General features: G+C 43.1%; 1 protein-coding gene across 1 annotated transcript in view; it reads right to left on the reverse strand.

The window, feature by feature from the left end:
- The window catches only part of COLQ (collagen like tail subunit of asymmetric acetylcholinesterase), a 50550-nt gene that overhangs the window by 25028 nt on the left and 10980 nt on the right, over positions 1–14542 (reverse strand). The window contains exons 3-4 of the mRNA XM_065667799.1: positions 3447–3559; positions 1556–1660 (exon numbers count right to left, since the gene is read on the reverse strand). Coding sequence (XP_065523871.1) covers positions 1556–1660; positions 3447–3559 — 218 coding nt within the window. The remainder of the gene's footprint in view (positions 1–1555; positions 1661–3446; positions 3560–14542) is intronic.

A 14542-nucleotide genomic window follows, 5' to 3' on the forward strand; every position in this document is an offset into this window, starting at 1 on the left:
CTGTTGGCTCTAACACTGCCCATTACACGACACAGTCCCATCATTTATAATTAAAAATTCCAAAGCCATGTTATACCCACCCTACTGTCTGCTGCTGTGATAAAATCTGCCGGCCTACTCCATTGAAAAATGTTCTTGGAGGGATTGTAGGTCATCTGGTTGCAAAATTAGTATTATTTATAGCAATGGACCTTGTGGAATGATAGAATTAATAGTTCTGTTCTTCCATTTCAGTCAGAGGGAGCATTAAGAGGATTTTCCTTAAAAAAAAGAGAGTCTAGAGAAGACTGAAATAACAACGGCTTCTTTAACATATACTGCAACTCTGGATCATTGCCAACCACACTGCAGGGCTGTTCCATAATGCAGGACAGGACAAACACTTCCTATCACTTCTCACATCATTCACATGCTAAATGAATCTGCCTTGTCCTGCATCCCAGCAAAGACAAAATGACAGAACAATAAAGTCGAAGTTGGTAAAACAAGATTTTGTGGCTTTCACGTTGCAGCTTCTAGACTGTTTACAAATACCTTCTGAAGTATTGACTTCTAAATAATTTAAGCTAAGCTTTTTTCCACATAACTGAACCTTTACTGTGACCTATTGTCCATACGCTTTAAATAGTGTTTGGGTGCTTGTTAACTTCTCAGGCTGCCCAAGCCCTTGTCACAGCTTTTGCTACAGCAAAGGTCCTGTGCCATGTCTGCTATTAGCTGTATTGCAATAAAATCGGCACCTGGGGACCTTGAGGAAGATCACTGTCCCAGTGCACCAGGCGCAGCATGTAGCTCGGGAACTCCTATGCCCCAGGAGAAACTGGCATTACATCTCCATTATCTTTTCTTTGGATAGTATGAACTGGAACGGAAGGGCAGATGGGTGATCTTCTCCATGCTACAGAGATGTGTGCAAAAACGTTACCCCTAGAGATGGACCATTTCCTTGGAAGATTTCTGACCTCACTCAGAACACTTCTGAACACACAAATTGTACAGAATGAAATGGGAGGTCCAAAAGAATGGCCCAAGGCTACCCAGCAAGTCCGAGGCAGAGATGTTGAAGGACAAGCTAGATCCCACATCTCCTGAATCCCACACCACTGCCCTCCTGAAGCCTCTCCTTGTCTTTGATGTTTCCTGTAGGTTTTGCCATCTCAAGGATGTACTCCACTAATATGCAAGTTCATTGCACTTTTTGTGCATCCATTTACAGGCTCACACAGACAACAGCCTCTAAAGCAAATAGAAAAGTAACAAGAGCCTCTGAAGGAAGCTATTGCACCTCTGTGATTTTTGATGGGTGCTACCCACTATAAACTCCACAACAAATGAAGGGTGAACTTGAAACCAATTAGAGTACACAAGGCAGAGATGAGAACATAGCATAGAATGCCTACATGATTTATGCATAGTCATGTCACAATGAAATTAAGCTAGAGCTTGATACACAAGACTTGAGAGGCAAAAAGGATTTGCAGATGTTTTACAGCTTTGTAAGGACCTAGGAGCAAGTGAGAGAACAACATGGTTTAATCACAAAGGCATCACTCACCTGGGGGCCAGGTGGCCCTGCAGGGCAATATGATTTGGGCAGAGAGGGAGCCTGTATTATCGGGTGCTCCTGACGCAACTCTTTCATATCCAGGGCAAGGAGTTTCTATATAAAATAAAACACAGGAGTGAATATGCAGCCATATGTAGCCTGTTGGAGAAATGCAATAAGAAAAGTGCCACAAAATGCTACAGCCCCAGGAGAGTTTATTTGCCCCCTTAGGGAGAAGCCCAGGGTTTGTCACAAGGTTAACTTCACGCATGTTTGAACATTAGCACTTCAGCATAGTGTCCTGCCCCACACTTCCTCCTCATCCTCTCCCAGAGGCACACAGCAGCTGGGTTGCCATACGCCTTTCAGAGCCAGCATGGGATCCTGGCCTATTCTTAGACCTGACCCTGCTCTCTCTGTTCCACTTTACATGTATCTGCACATCTCCAAAAATAGCATCTTTGCTCTAATAATAGAGACTATGCTCAGCGAGGGTATAGGCAGTGTGAACTTCGATCCAGAAGACACCAGCCCATAGGTTTTCATTCAGTCCAGACCAGAGCAGATGTCTTTGATAATCAACGAAAGCTTAATCTTTTGACTTACAAATTAGGATTGCATGAGTAAACTGCCTTATGGCTTGTGACAGAAGTGATATCCCCTGGAAATGTAGACTAACACTGAGCCAGAAACACCAGATTAACAAAACTGATCTTCAGCTCCCCAGTGAAAAGCCAGTCTCCAGAAAAGTTCCAACTAGACTCCAAAGCATGAAGTTCATAGTGAATTCATGTGGCGCCCATCCTCATAGTAACTAGTCTTATTCTCTCCCCCACATAAGGGGGATGATGTGAAGGGTAAATTTATGCTCAGATTGCTCTCTGGGCTGCCCAGGGAAATCTCAGGGGCCTGGTCCCAACTTCATCCTCAGTGAAGGAGTATGCCACATTCCTAAGGAAATCTTATCTCTGGGTCTCCTCTCTATGGACATCAAGGCACAAGGAGGTGATGAGGAAGGTGGAAGCAATTAGATTTTGGTCTGGGGGAAACAGCAGCCTGGGCTCCAGCCTGATCTCTCTGAAGGCAATGGAGAATCTTACACTGTAATTTTTCTTGGGTTAGTTCTTGTCAGACATCTTGCTAATGATTATTTCTATACCAGTAGCAATAATTGCAGTATTTGTATATGGTAAATGAATAGTAGAATTAAGAAAAAGAAATTATGGAGTAGGTAGAAAAATTCTTAATGTTGGGATGGAAAATATATCAGAGTTAACAGACCCTAGCAATAAGAGTAACTGGGCAAACATACCCATAGTGTCCTGTATGCTGCATATGTTAACATGCATATGCATACGTATCATGTAGAGCAGGTATGTGCGTAGGTGGGTGAGTGAAAGTTGCATACAGCAACTCAAACATGTTTCTGCAAAATGAAATGGTGGGAATAGATTCCATTGGAGGGTTTCGGGACTTTCATTTCACCTGCTGGATAAGGCAAATGTGATTTAAACCAGGACACATACATAACATACACCCTGAAATCATTGTGTGGGATGAAAAATTGCCTTCCTGTCCTTACTTGGTTTATTGCATTGCCATTTCCCTTAGTTCAGGATTGCCTTCTGCTAAGTAAGTTCCCAAAACAGAATATTTTAAGTTAATTGAATCAACTGCCTGAACAAACCCTACTTCATTTCATGCCTTGATCTATTTGAGATTCACTTCAAGCCACAGTCTGGGATGTGAATGATTCTCGTAAGAGAGCCATATCAATAAAGATAGATCAGAGAGGTCTGTTGAGTGACACCATGAAGCAGTGCTTGAGAGGATGCTTCAGTCTTTGTCATATATGAAGAGTCATGTAAAAGACAGAGAAAGGCTCCAGGGTCGCACTTACAGTGTTCCAGCCATGCCTGAAGGACGGTGGTGGGAACAGGGGCGGTGGAGGAGGGATGAGGAGGCAGCACGCTCTGAGGTTGAGCTGTTTCTTCTGTTCCAAACAAGGGAGATCTGTTCAATACAAACACTCATGGGTTGTCTTGAACACCACAAACATTTCTTACAGCATAAGAGGAGTTTCCATTCCACAGGGTTGTCCTACATCTTGTGTGCATTGATTGCAACACTGTAATCCAAGCAGGGATTTAAGAAACCAGATGGTCCTTCAAGTTTATAAGTTCCTTCTTGTGCTGAAGGAAGGCTGTGTGGAGATTTAAGCTCTTAATGTGGCTATTTTGGAAAATTTCAGATAGACAGCACTAGAAAATAGAAGTATTTCTTGATTTCTCTCTCCTCTTCCAAAAGTTTACTAGAAATAGCATCTTCTCATTCCCACTATAGCCTGCATGCCACCAGGAACTCTGTGCTGTTGCCCACTAACATTCCCTGTGGACCAAACTTTTTCAGGCACTTGTGTGACAGCAGAGTGGGAAGCTGTTCTACGGCACATTTGCTTATATTTCCCCTGGGACTGAAATCAGGTTGCCTTATTTCTGATTCATGCACCATTCCTAAGAATAAATACTCTGCAACCCAGATTTAGCTGGTAGCTTTGTCACCAGCTGACTGGTAAGGCAGGATCTCAGCTGTGTTCACCAGTGTATTCAACCTTTTCTAAGACGTAAACTTCCATCAACTATCTGAGAAGCTGTGACCAAAGATTCACAGAGAAAGGGTATGAAGATGATGCATTTATACTGAGGGGCAGGGGGTTCTGCATCAATTTACCCCTTGGGAAATACATCTCTAATCACGGTGGGGGCCTTCTACAAAGGTTTTGCCAAGGACAGCGAACATTTATTTATGTCTGTTGGTTTCTTCCTTTGGCAAATGGCAGCTGGAATGAACTGAAGGGTGGCAGAGAGCCAAACACAGCAGGAAGAAAAGCCTATGGTGGAGTATCTGGTATTAATAGAAAATCCCTAAATTAAGTTTCAAGGAAAGCAAACTGGATAAAATTGCTAGATTTGTGTAAAAATCAATCACAAGCTGGATACTGGTCACGTCTCAAGGTAAGGCAAATTTTCCAAGGGACAGAGATACTCTGAGATTTTTCAAATGTCTCAGAAAACGTATTATATCAGTTCTATCACCCTATGCTGTTAATGGGGGCAGCATTTTCTCAGTCCTGATGCACAGAAAATGTTCATGCCTATAGGAATGTGATTCAGCAGCGTTCAGGGATAGTTCACGTCATCCAGATATTTTTCCTAACAAAATACTATCTGTGATGATACCTTTGAGGGGTGAGTCAACTAAAGTCTGAAATGTTCCGTAATGAAGACTCTTTCACAACTTTTCCTCACAAGTTTGAAACTGAACCAAAAACTTAAATTTAAGAGAAAGGCAGAAGATTTATCATAATAATGAAAAAGTTATAGACTCATAGAACATTTTAAGTTGAGAAGGACCTTAAAGCTCATCAAGTTCCAACTCCCTGCCACAGGCAGGGACACCTTCCACTAGACCAGGTTGCTCCAAACCCCATCCAACCTGGCCTTGAACACTGCCAGAGAGGGGGCAGCCACAGCTTCTCTGGGCAACCTGTGCCAGGGCCTCAGCACCCTCATAGTGAAGAATTTTTTCCTTACATCTAATCAAAGCCTACCCTTTTTCACTTTAAAAATAGACCCATATTATTTCACTTAAAAATTTAAATACATACTGAATATGCCAATGCCTGTTAAAAAGTAGCAAAGGTTTGAGTTTGCCTGTCTCCAGTCTCACAAGCGATAAAATGGAAAGATAAGTAGAGCTAAGTTCTGTATTGGCTTATCCTGAGCTCAGTCACTCTTATGCAGCTGTAGCTAAGGTCTTCAATTTTTACTACACATACTTCTGTCTTAATTTTAGGACTGTATCTGAACGTATTGCATTGGGACTAAATTGCATATTACTAAAACAATGGACAGCTGGTAATTTAACAGATCTAAAATGTGCTTATTATCTTATTTTAGGCTATATTCCAATATAATGACTTTTTTAGTATTACTTTATGCCAGGATCTAGCTAAATTTCAATAGGATTGTTATCGTTCAATAAGAATAAGAACATCAAAGCAGGCTCAATGTGGTTTAGTTGCTAAGAGATCACTACCAGGCACTGTAGAAAAAGGTTTTAGTTACTGCAGTTGCACTGCTACTTCTTTTTTTAAAAAAGGAGTAGATTAAAGTGTTGTCTTTTGATTATTTTGCAAAGATAAGATTAAATATAGATGTACATCTATAGTCTTAATAGTTTCAATTTATCATGTCCTTATGAGTAAAGTCAAGTCCTGGGTTATAAAGTGTTTGGATTTTCTTTCTTAGCAGCAAAGTCTGAAATTCTGTGGAATGGGTTTTATCGTGAAAAACACCCTAGCTAACCAAGTTAGTAGCAAAACAGCCACTGATTTCAGTCTTTATAGTTTTATTCTAATACTACTGTACCAAACCAATTCAGGTTCGCTGGCATAAGTGGTGATAGCATGTCCTGATCTCGATGTCAAAACAAGAAAAAAGTATCTAATTTCTATCATGTAGGATAGATATCAATTATAAATGACGTGGGCAGACAATATTCCAGGGGCTCCATCATTAACTACGGCTACGCTCTGGAAGGTGTATTTGTAAAGCAAATATATAAGAAAAGGCTGGTCCTGGACCCAAGGACCTCCCACACTGAGGTGTGAGGTGACAGGACAGCAGATAGAGTAAAAAAAGCAGGTCACTGAAGGACTGCAGGTATGACTGCTATAATTTAATCTTCCAATAACCACCACATCTCATTGGTATGGATTTTGTAACTATGATGGGTCCAAGATACACAAACCAGTTCAGTATTGGCTTGTTTTATATCACAACAGGGTTACCTTGACAGGCTTACAGGCCCTGTGCAAATGCAATGTGTATTTTTAGGTTCCAGGTTAGCTTTGTTTGCTAAACACAGCTTCAGAATACTCCAGTCCCATCAGTGGAAAAAATCTCAGCCCAAGAATAGGACTGTCATAGTTTTCTGTGAAATATGAAGACCCTGCCTACACAGAGTGTGTGTTTACATATCTCCTATGGAAATTGCTCTGTCAACAACTTCAATATCAAAGAATGTGTTCAATAAGAGAAGGAAAACAAAATTAAAAACTCCTTCTAAGACTTGTCTAAGTGACAGATGTTTTCAAGGAACATAAAACTCATAATAGTCAGCTTTAAAATAGAAAATCTGTACCCTTTTCAAACTTGGTCTATTTTTACAGTCCACACTATATATTAATGTAGCTCAAGAAAGTAACTATATATATCTACGGGTAAACTGCCAATGGCTGCTTTATAAAATAACATATTCTAGATAAGCTGTTGCAATGTTTCATTTTGCTCCTGCAGGCTGCTACCTTCTGACCATAACTGAAGTTTGGGAACCCTTATCTGAGGTGATCTGACAGAGCCAGAGAGAAGCCGTCACCCATGCTGAGCCCCCTGGAATGGGGCTCATATGAGGTCTCTGAGCTCTCCTAGAGCTAATCCTTCAACCCTCAAACCCCCTCAGCTACACTACAGTGGGAGTACCAGAGAAGTCCTGTTCTGGGTTACAGTTGGATTTGTAGGATTTCATTGAAAAAAACTCATAAATAAACCCTGAAAGTTACTTTTTACATTAAAATCTGAAAAAGAGAAGGCTGCGTGGAGACCTCATAGCAGCCTTCCAGTATTTGAAGGGGGGCTATAGAGATGCTGGAGAGGGACTCTTCATCAGAGACTGTAACAACAGGACAAGGGGTAATGGGTTCAAACTTAAACAGGGGAAGTCCAGGTTAGATATAAGGAAGTTCTTTAATGTGAGGGCAGTGAGGCACTGGAATGGGTTGCCCAGAGAAGTGGTGAGTGCTCCATCCAGGTTGGATGGAGTCTTGGGTGACATGGTCTAGAGTGAGGCATCCCTGCCCATGGCAAGGGGGTTGGAACTTGATGATCTCAAGGTCCTTTCCAACCCTAACCATTCTATGATTCTATGAATCACAAAGCTGTAGGCCAACTGTCAGGAGGAAAGGGCATGGAAGGAAAGAGATACTTAACATGTGTTTCCCTTCCTATTTGCAACCACATTCTTCCAGCAAGCCCTGACGGGAAGCCGAGCTGCTATCCAAAGGCTTGTCACCCTGACAGCAGTGCCGGTGGCCTGCCCTGCTTGTGATGGACAGGGCTTTGCTAGACGGGGACCTCTGATGGCTGATACCCCATCACAGGTGCTTCTCCTGCTTGGATGGCACTCAGAATTAATAATAAACAAGCAGGGCAGACCAGCCAGTTAATGACTGTGGGCTTGTCACAGCTGAAACCGAGACTTTCATCTGCTTTCATCTGCTTTGTTGTCATTCATTCAGGCTCCTCTTACTCTCCTCGCAAGAAGAGCAGCATGCCAGGTGCCTTTCTGTACATCTATTGCAAGTTTACCATAGCACATGGTCCTTTTAAGTTAGGAAAGTTTAAGAGCCTGCCAAAGGTGCCTTCTGAGAGCCATACAGGTCAGAATACTTTATTTACAGAGCAGATGCAGGAGCTAAGCTCTTCTTTAAAACCCCAAAGACATGAAGCAGCATATTAACAATACATACCTCTTTAAAACATGTTTTACAAAGCTTTGTGACCAAAAATGTGCCTTATTTACACAGAAGCATGGAATAGAGCTCGTGTCTGGAGATGGGTTGAAGGGTCAGGTTGGCAAAGGGTCTGCACCTCTCAGTACACCTTAGAACTTAGACCTTACAGTTGTTGGGCTAAAAATATCTTTCCCTATAACCCAGCTAACATAAACGTGCTAAAGAAGTCTACCAAGCCCTACAGCTTAGGTAATGGTGTCTGCGAGGAGAAGGAGGTGGTGACCCATGAAGCTCCCCTGGGAGTTACAGGATGAGACACAGAGCTGCAGCTCTCCCCTGTTCCTGGTTTCATTATGCTTGAAATGGGGCTTCAGAGTATTTAAGCAACAGAGAAAAGCTGGTGAGAAAATAATTCCCCATCTTTCTGACAAAAAATTAAACAAATCCAGCTGAAACCTTTGCAAGTCTCTTTTCAGCCGAGAAAAACTCACACAAATCTGAAAATACTCCATTTTTAGTCCCCAGAGTGGCTACAGGCTATGGCAGCAGTAATGTGCACTTTAGCAGCTGGCTCACACTCAGAAGCTGTCATAATAAACAAACAAATAAACAAACAGATAAATGAATAAATAGAAGTATGTAAAATCAGTCAACGTTCAACAAGCTTGACAATAGCAGGACCCTGGCACACTGCCTGGACAGCGGATCTCGGTATTCACCCGGCCGGAGGAGCAAGGACACTGTGTCCCATGTCCCCACCTAATACTTAGCCCACGTCCCCCAGCATCTCCAAGCACCTCCCATGTGCTCACAGGCAGTGAGGCCCCAGTGAGCCCCTCGCAGCCTGGCTCAGCAGTCATAGGTGGCTGCATCGCTGCAGGACAGCCTTAGAAAAAGCTGCAGAAACAGCAAGATGCAAGATTTCTAAGCAAGGGAAAGGCCTTTTATTCCCTACATGCAAATATTTCAGATATTTAATCTGGGTGCGTGTGCATGTATGAGGGCAATGCATATACCAAAAGATTATATTCTGTTCTCTCAGGTTGACTGCAGTAGAAAAACGCTGAGCTCAGTACAGAGAGAGCATTTGCTCAGGTTGGTTATGCACTCCACTTTCACAAGAACATGAAAATCCCAGTAAAATCTGTCATGGGTGTAACATGGTTTATTATATGGGCTTATAAAATAAACCCATGCCATATAAATCCCTACCATCACAACAGCGCTATTTTGTGCTATTTTCTTTCTATTGCCTTCCATTGGCAGATGTCCAGAGTTCTAGACGCTGCTACACAATGTCGGCAACTCGATATGCTCCCCTTTAGTGCATGAGAAACTGAGGCACAGAGAAGTTAAGTAACTCCCCCAAAGCCACAGACAAGTCAATTACAGTACTACAAACAGAGCTCCGTTCTGGTAAACTACAATATCTCATCTCAGTCATTTTATGAGCTGGATTATGAAACTTAACTGCTTGTCATACCAGCAGTGTAATATATATACTCTATACAAAGCCTAAGAACCTTCTATGATCTGTAGAAGAGCCTGAAATCCAAAAGATTAATGCAAGATAGCTGCTGCATCAGCCCCAAAATTTCTACATGTCATTCACTGCTGCACAGTCCTCTCCCACTTTATCTGTGAGATCAGTAGCCACAAAGCCGAGAGACACCAGTGCCACCCTTCTGCAACTGCAAGATCATAATCTGCCAGTGCTGGCACAGATCAAACATGTACTTGACTTTGATGTTGCTCCACTGTATGCTCAGAGAGTCCCAGACAATCCCTATGAGACTGTGGGTGTTGCTGTGTGCTCAGAAACACTTCAGAGATAGGCTTTCAAATTCCTCTTTGAGACTTTGCTACCATGGACTAGATTAATTCCTCATGACTCCCTTGCTGTGACAGATTCGCAGCCCAGCTGACTTTGTTCTCCCACCCTTCACAAGAAATAACTCTGCTCTGACTCGGTATTGTAAAAAGTCATTTTGTGTCTCGAGAAGCTAAAGAAAATAAATCCATCAACATTTTCCCTGAATAGAAGAAAACTGAAGTCGTAGCACTGCCTTCTTTAGAAAAAGCATCTCCCTTTACTGGTGTGCATTCCCCGGGCACATGTATTTATGCATACACACTTGTTAGCTGCTGAGAAAAATGGTTAATAGCTACTTTTCTCTTTTCCCCACAGTCTCAGTCCTCTTCTGTTTTCTTCCTATATCCATCTTCTCAGCCCAAATGCCTTTGTACCATTAAAATTGTGTGACTACAGAAAGCACCCTCCCAATGCCTTCGCCATTAAAACAGCAATTCCTTGGAGAGAAGAAGGGAAGAAACAGCACATCTAGTTTGGGGTCTGTCAACTCCTGTGGGGTTTTTATCTCTTGCTTACTTCTGATCTTTCTCAAAGCCCCGGAATCGAGGGACTTTCCCAGTTCTCTTCTAGTTGCTAAGGGGCAGCACGATGTAGGTCTCCTGAGCGTGTCCTGAGTGGGTCCAATATTGCAGTACAGCTGAATGCGCCCCCTGATTTTGCAATCACATTCTATTCTAGCACTGAGAGTTAAAGGCTGCGGGGATACATGACCTATCCTGACAACAAACTTCCTCCTGCATAAACACAAATGATATTTTTCTATAGTTTTAACTAAGATTAGCCATTTCTTTTCCTGCAATCGCGCTGCTGGTGCTGCTGTGCCAATACAGCCTACCCAATGGGGAGTCTCTGTATCAGATATGAAACAGGCTGTAGAAACCAAGGAGGCTAAAACGTGAAGTCAGAGACTGTTCCCTTCCTGCGCAGGGGTATGGTAACATCGACAAATCCACAAATGAACTGTCTGTACTAGAGCAGAGGTCTGCAAGCACTAACTGTCTACAAGTACATAGGGAATAAACTGATTTTCAGCACTTTGGATTGCTTGTCAGTGGAGCTCCCATCCTTGCCTTGAGGTTCCCTTTTGGACCTGCTGCTGGCTGTCAGAAACATTCACAGGTTATAGAAAACCCTTCGGATCAGTTACTGCTTCCTTTGCTGGAAAGAAAGCAAGCACTGCCCCAGCTCCGGTCCTGACCTCTGGCCCTGGCAGGCGGACAACTTAGTCACCACAAAACAACTACTGGCTTTGCTTTGGCTGTGCCTCCAGAGGAGCTTCCCCAGCCTCAGGCTGGACAGCTGCCTTACTTGTCATGCAAGTGTCGCCCAGCAGTGCAGTCCCAGCTTCCTGCACTTCAGGAGTCCAGGTATGAAATGTGCCTTCTGTATTTCAGCGTGCCTCTACCCCCATCAGCTCACCACATGAAGCCAGACAAGTCCACCTTTGTATTCAGTCAGGGGTAACAGGGGAACCCAGGGGAAGGACACACCATGTGGTCCTTTGACATGCATTTTCTTGAGCAAGTGAACATTCATGATACCTTAAGCAGCATTTCACTGAACCCTTTCCCTTAATTTTCATTATAGTCACTGAACCTTTTTTGATAAGCTGAGCACCTCATCATCCAGTAATGCCACAAACAGGTCAGAAGCCCCCATTCCTGCCCTGATTCAAAACCCAGAGCTGGATTCAAGGACAATTTCCAGCTTCCTCACCAGTGGCTGTGTCTTCTGGTTTTTATTTACTGCTCCAAGCCAAATGCCACAGCCTCCTTAACTGCCTCTGATAGCCTTTCCTTGTCTCTTACCCACAGGATCAAGTGGGCTGCTAATCACTGGTCTATTGCTAATTCCACAGGATGTCCTGAGGATCCTCTGCTATTGTGACTTGCATTGATCTTCCCCTTGCCCTTCCCGACATGAAGCTGGCTGCAGACACAAGGCAGGCTGTGCACCAGCATGGCTGCTCTGCTCTCTCATGACTCAGCACAGGCGTTGCACCATGTGCCACAAGAGAAGGGTCTATGAATCCTTAGGTAGTCTCATCCCTGAGTATTACCTGCATTGGCCTGAGCATGGAACCCAGTCTGGGATTCTCACAGGTCATCTCTACTAGGGGGTGGAACTATGGATAAAGACAAATCAAGTGATTCTTTAACCTAATTGTGTTTATTTTAATGACTCATTTACTTAAAGTAAGAGCAACCACACCATTACTAGCCTGTTGTTTTGCTACTGGTCCAAGCCTTTCCCCAGAGGCTGTTCAGGAACTACCTTCTTCGAAGGTTAACCACTGCACAGCTGCTCTTTTTTGGCTTATGGTTCTAGCCATTCATTTGGGCCTATCCCAAAGTTATTAGTTTCTCTCAAGCTGAAGAGATACTCTATTGAAAGGATTTGTTGAGTCCCTTTCAGGCTTCTGTGAGTCACAAACAAGACAGAAAGCTTTTAAATGGCCAGCCCTAAGAGAGTTCAGCCCCAAGTCCTTTTCCTAGCCCCATTCACAACCAGATGACTGCCTTGTCCTATGGCCAGGGGTACTCTGCTTTCCTTCTTCTAACGAAGCCTCTGCCAGGGGCTCATTTCCACCAGGAATTTTAGTCTACCAAAGATTTCCTACTCATGTGTTCCATGAGAAAACCCTTGAGCAACAGTGTCAGGATGCTGGGCACCTCCTGGGCCCATGCTGACTTTCCAGAGCAGAGCCAGGCTTCCTTTCCTGGGCTGGTATTTTGCCTCTCAAAGATTCATCTCTGCTTTCTAGTCGCCTTTGGGCTGTTTTCTTAGTAGGCTCTGTGAGACTCTTCTGGCTTTTACATTTGGGCTCATTTTAAATCCCTTCTGAATCTTTCTTACTCCTGTAAGCACCCTGATCATTTTTTCCCTTGTGATTTTACATAAACGAATGTTTACAATTACTCTCTTTAGAAACAAAATCATCCACCTGACATCTCTTCTGTCCTTTTGGGCAATATTTAAAGCTCCTACATGTTGTTTCATTAGAGGAAAAAACCCAAACCAAACACTAAAACAAACGCGAGGGTTGTATATTACAGAAAGGCAGCTGGGACCGTGATTCCCTCAGTGTCAGGAATAGCCACTTAGTTTTGTGTTTTGTCTCTCCTGATGTTTCTTTCACACATGAAAATCATCCTCTTCCCTTAGTTGAGCAGCACAGAGTGTGCCAAGGTCCAAAGCACCAAGATACTGTTCTTACGCTCCAGCTGTTTCTGGTAATTTAAATACTTCCCCATCTCTCTGCAAAACCTCAGAAACCTTCAGCCTGGGTGATTTGAATAGGGGAGGAGAAGGAATGAAGGGGAGAGGGTGAGTGTCTTTCTGCTACCTGAATGGGAAGGTGGCTCCCTTCAGGCTGGCTCTCACAAGGGGCAGGCTGGTTCGTGTAACCCTGTTAAAGATTAGTATAAACTTCATGCCTGGTTTATATCATGTGAGAGCAACCTCCTCAAGTGCACAATGCAGGAACCTCGGAGAGCAGAGCTTTGAAAGGCAGTTATAAATGACACCATAAACACAGTGGCGTAAGGGTGGGATACAAGAGGTTACCCTGAAAAGAAACCTGCTGTCTCCAGGAGGGCTGAGCTACCCATTCCTGGGGATCTTCACCACCAAGTGGAACCACAGCAACATGCTCGAGCACGCTGTAGTATTATTCCCTGAAGTATTTCCTCTAGGACTGGTGCTTCAGTACGAGAAGACTCAACTCTTTGGAGCTGATGTGTCATTAAAAATACTTCCAGAAACAAGGATGCACTGTTGCTTGAGGCTGATGGGAATATGAGGTGGAGTTGGCAGCAGAACAAAGATCCAGATTATCTTTCTTTCCCCAATTATTCTACAAGTCAAATCTATTTCCCCCTTACCAGTTGTTTATCTCAGCTTTCCAGTTTACTGCTTTGTGACCTGTAAACCTCTTTATATGTGACCTGCTGCTATGCAGAAATGAAAGTGCTTTTAGCCCAGAAGTTTTCAGGCATACCTGGAGAATACCCAAATGCATTTCCCAACTGTAGGAAAGACAAGTTGTCGCTTAAAAACATCCTCACTGTTAAATGTGATTAGTTACAGAATTTGCAGTGCTAAATCCATTCTTTAAATGGGAAATGACATCCCGGTGCCAGATACAGCTGACAGTTACAGAACATTCCAGAAACCATTAAAATAACTGAGAATTTAAAGGGAACTAATTCACCTCCTGTACCTGCTGTGAGATTTCAGCCAGCTTTTTTCTAAGGAGATATTTCTTAAAATGCAGATGCAACCAAAGCATTAAAGGAATTTTTTATTACATTATTTTTCATACCAAATAGCCCTGATTAACAAACAACAGTGGCACACAGGTATGTAACAGCTTTCCAAAGTATGGCTCTTAATCCAGCCTTCAGTTGTGGGATTATAACCGAATCATCTGTCTGATGCTATTTTGTCCACATATTATCAAGTAAACATTTATAATACCTTTGTGACAAAAGCCTTCCAATGCTTGCTGGGTATAAAGGTGATTCCCAGTGGCTTGGCCAGAAGAGCA

Source organism: Lathamus discolor, chromosome 2, assembly GCF_037157495.1.
Source record: "Lathamus discolor isolate bLatDis1 chromosome 2, bLatDis1.hap1, whole genome shotgun sequence".
Lineage (NCBI taxonomy): Eukaryota > Metazoa > Chordata > Aves > Psittaciformes > Psittacidae > Lathamus > Lathamus discolor.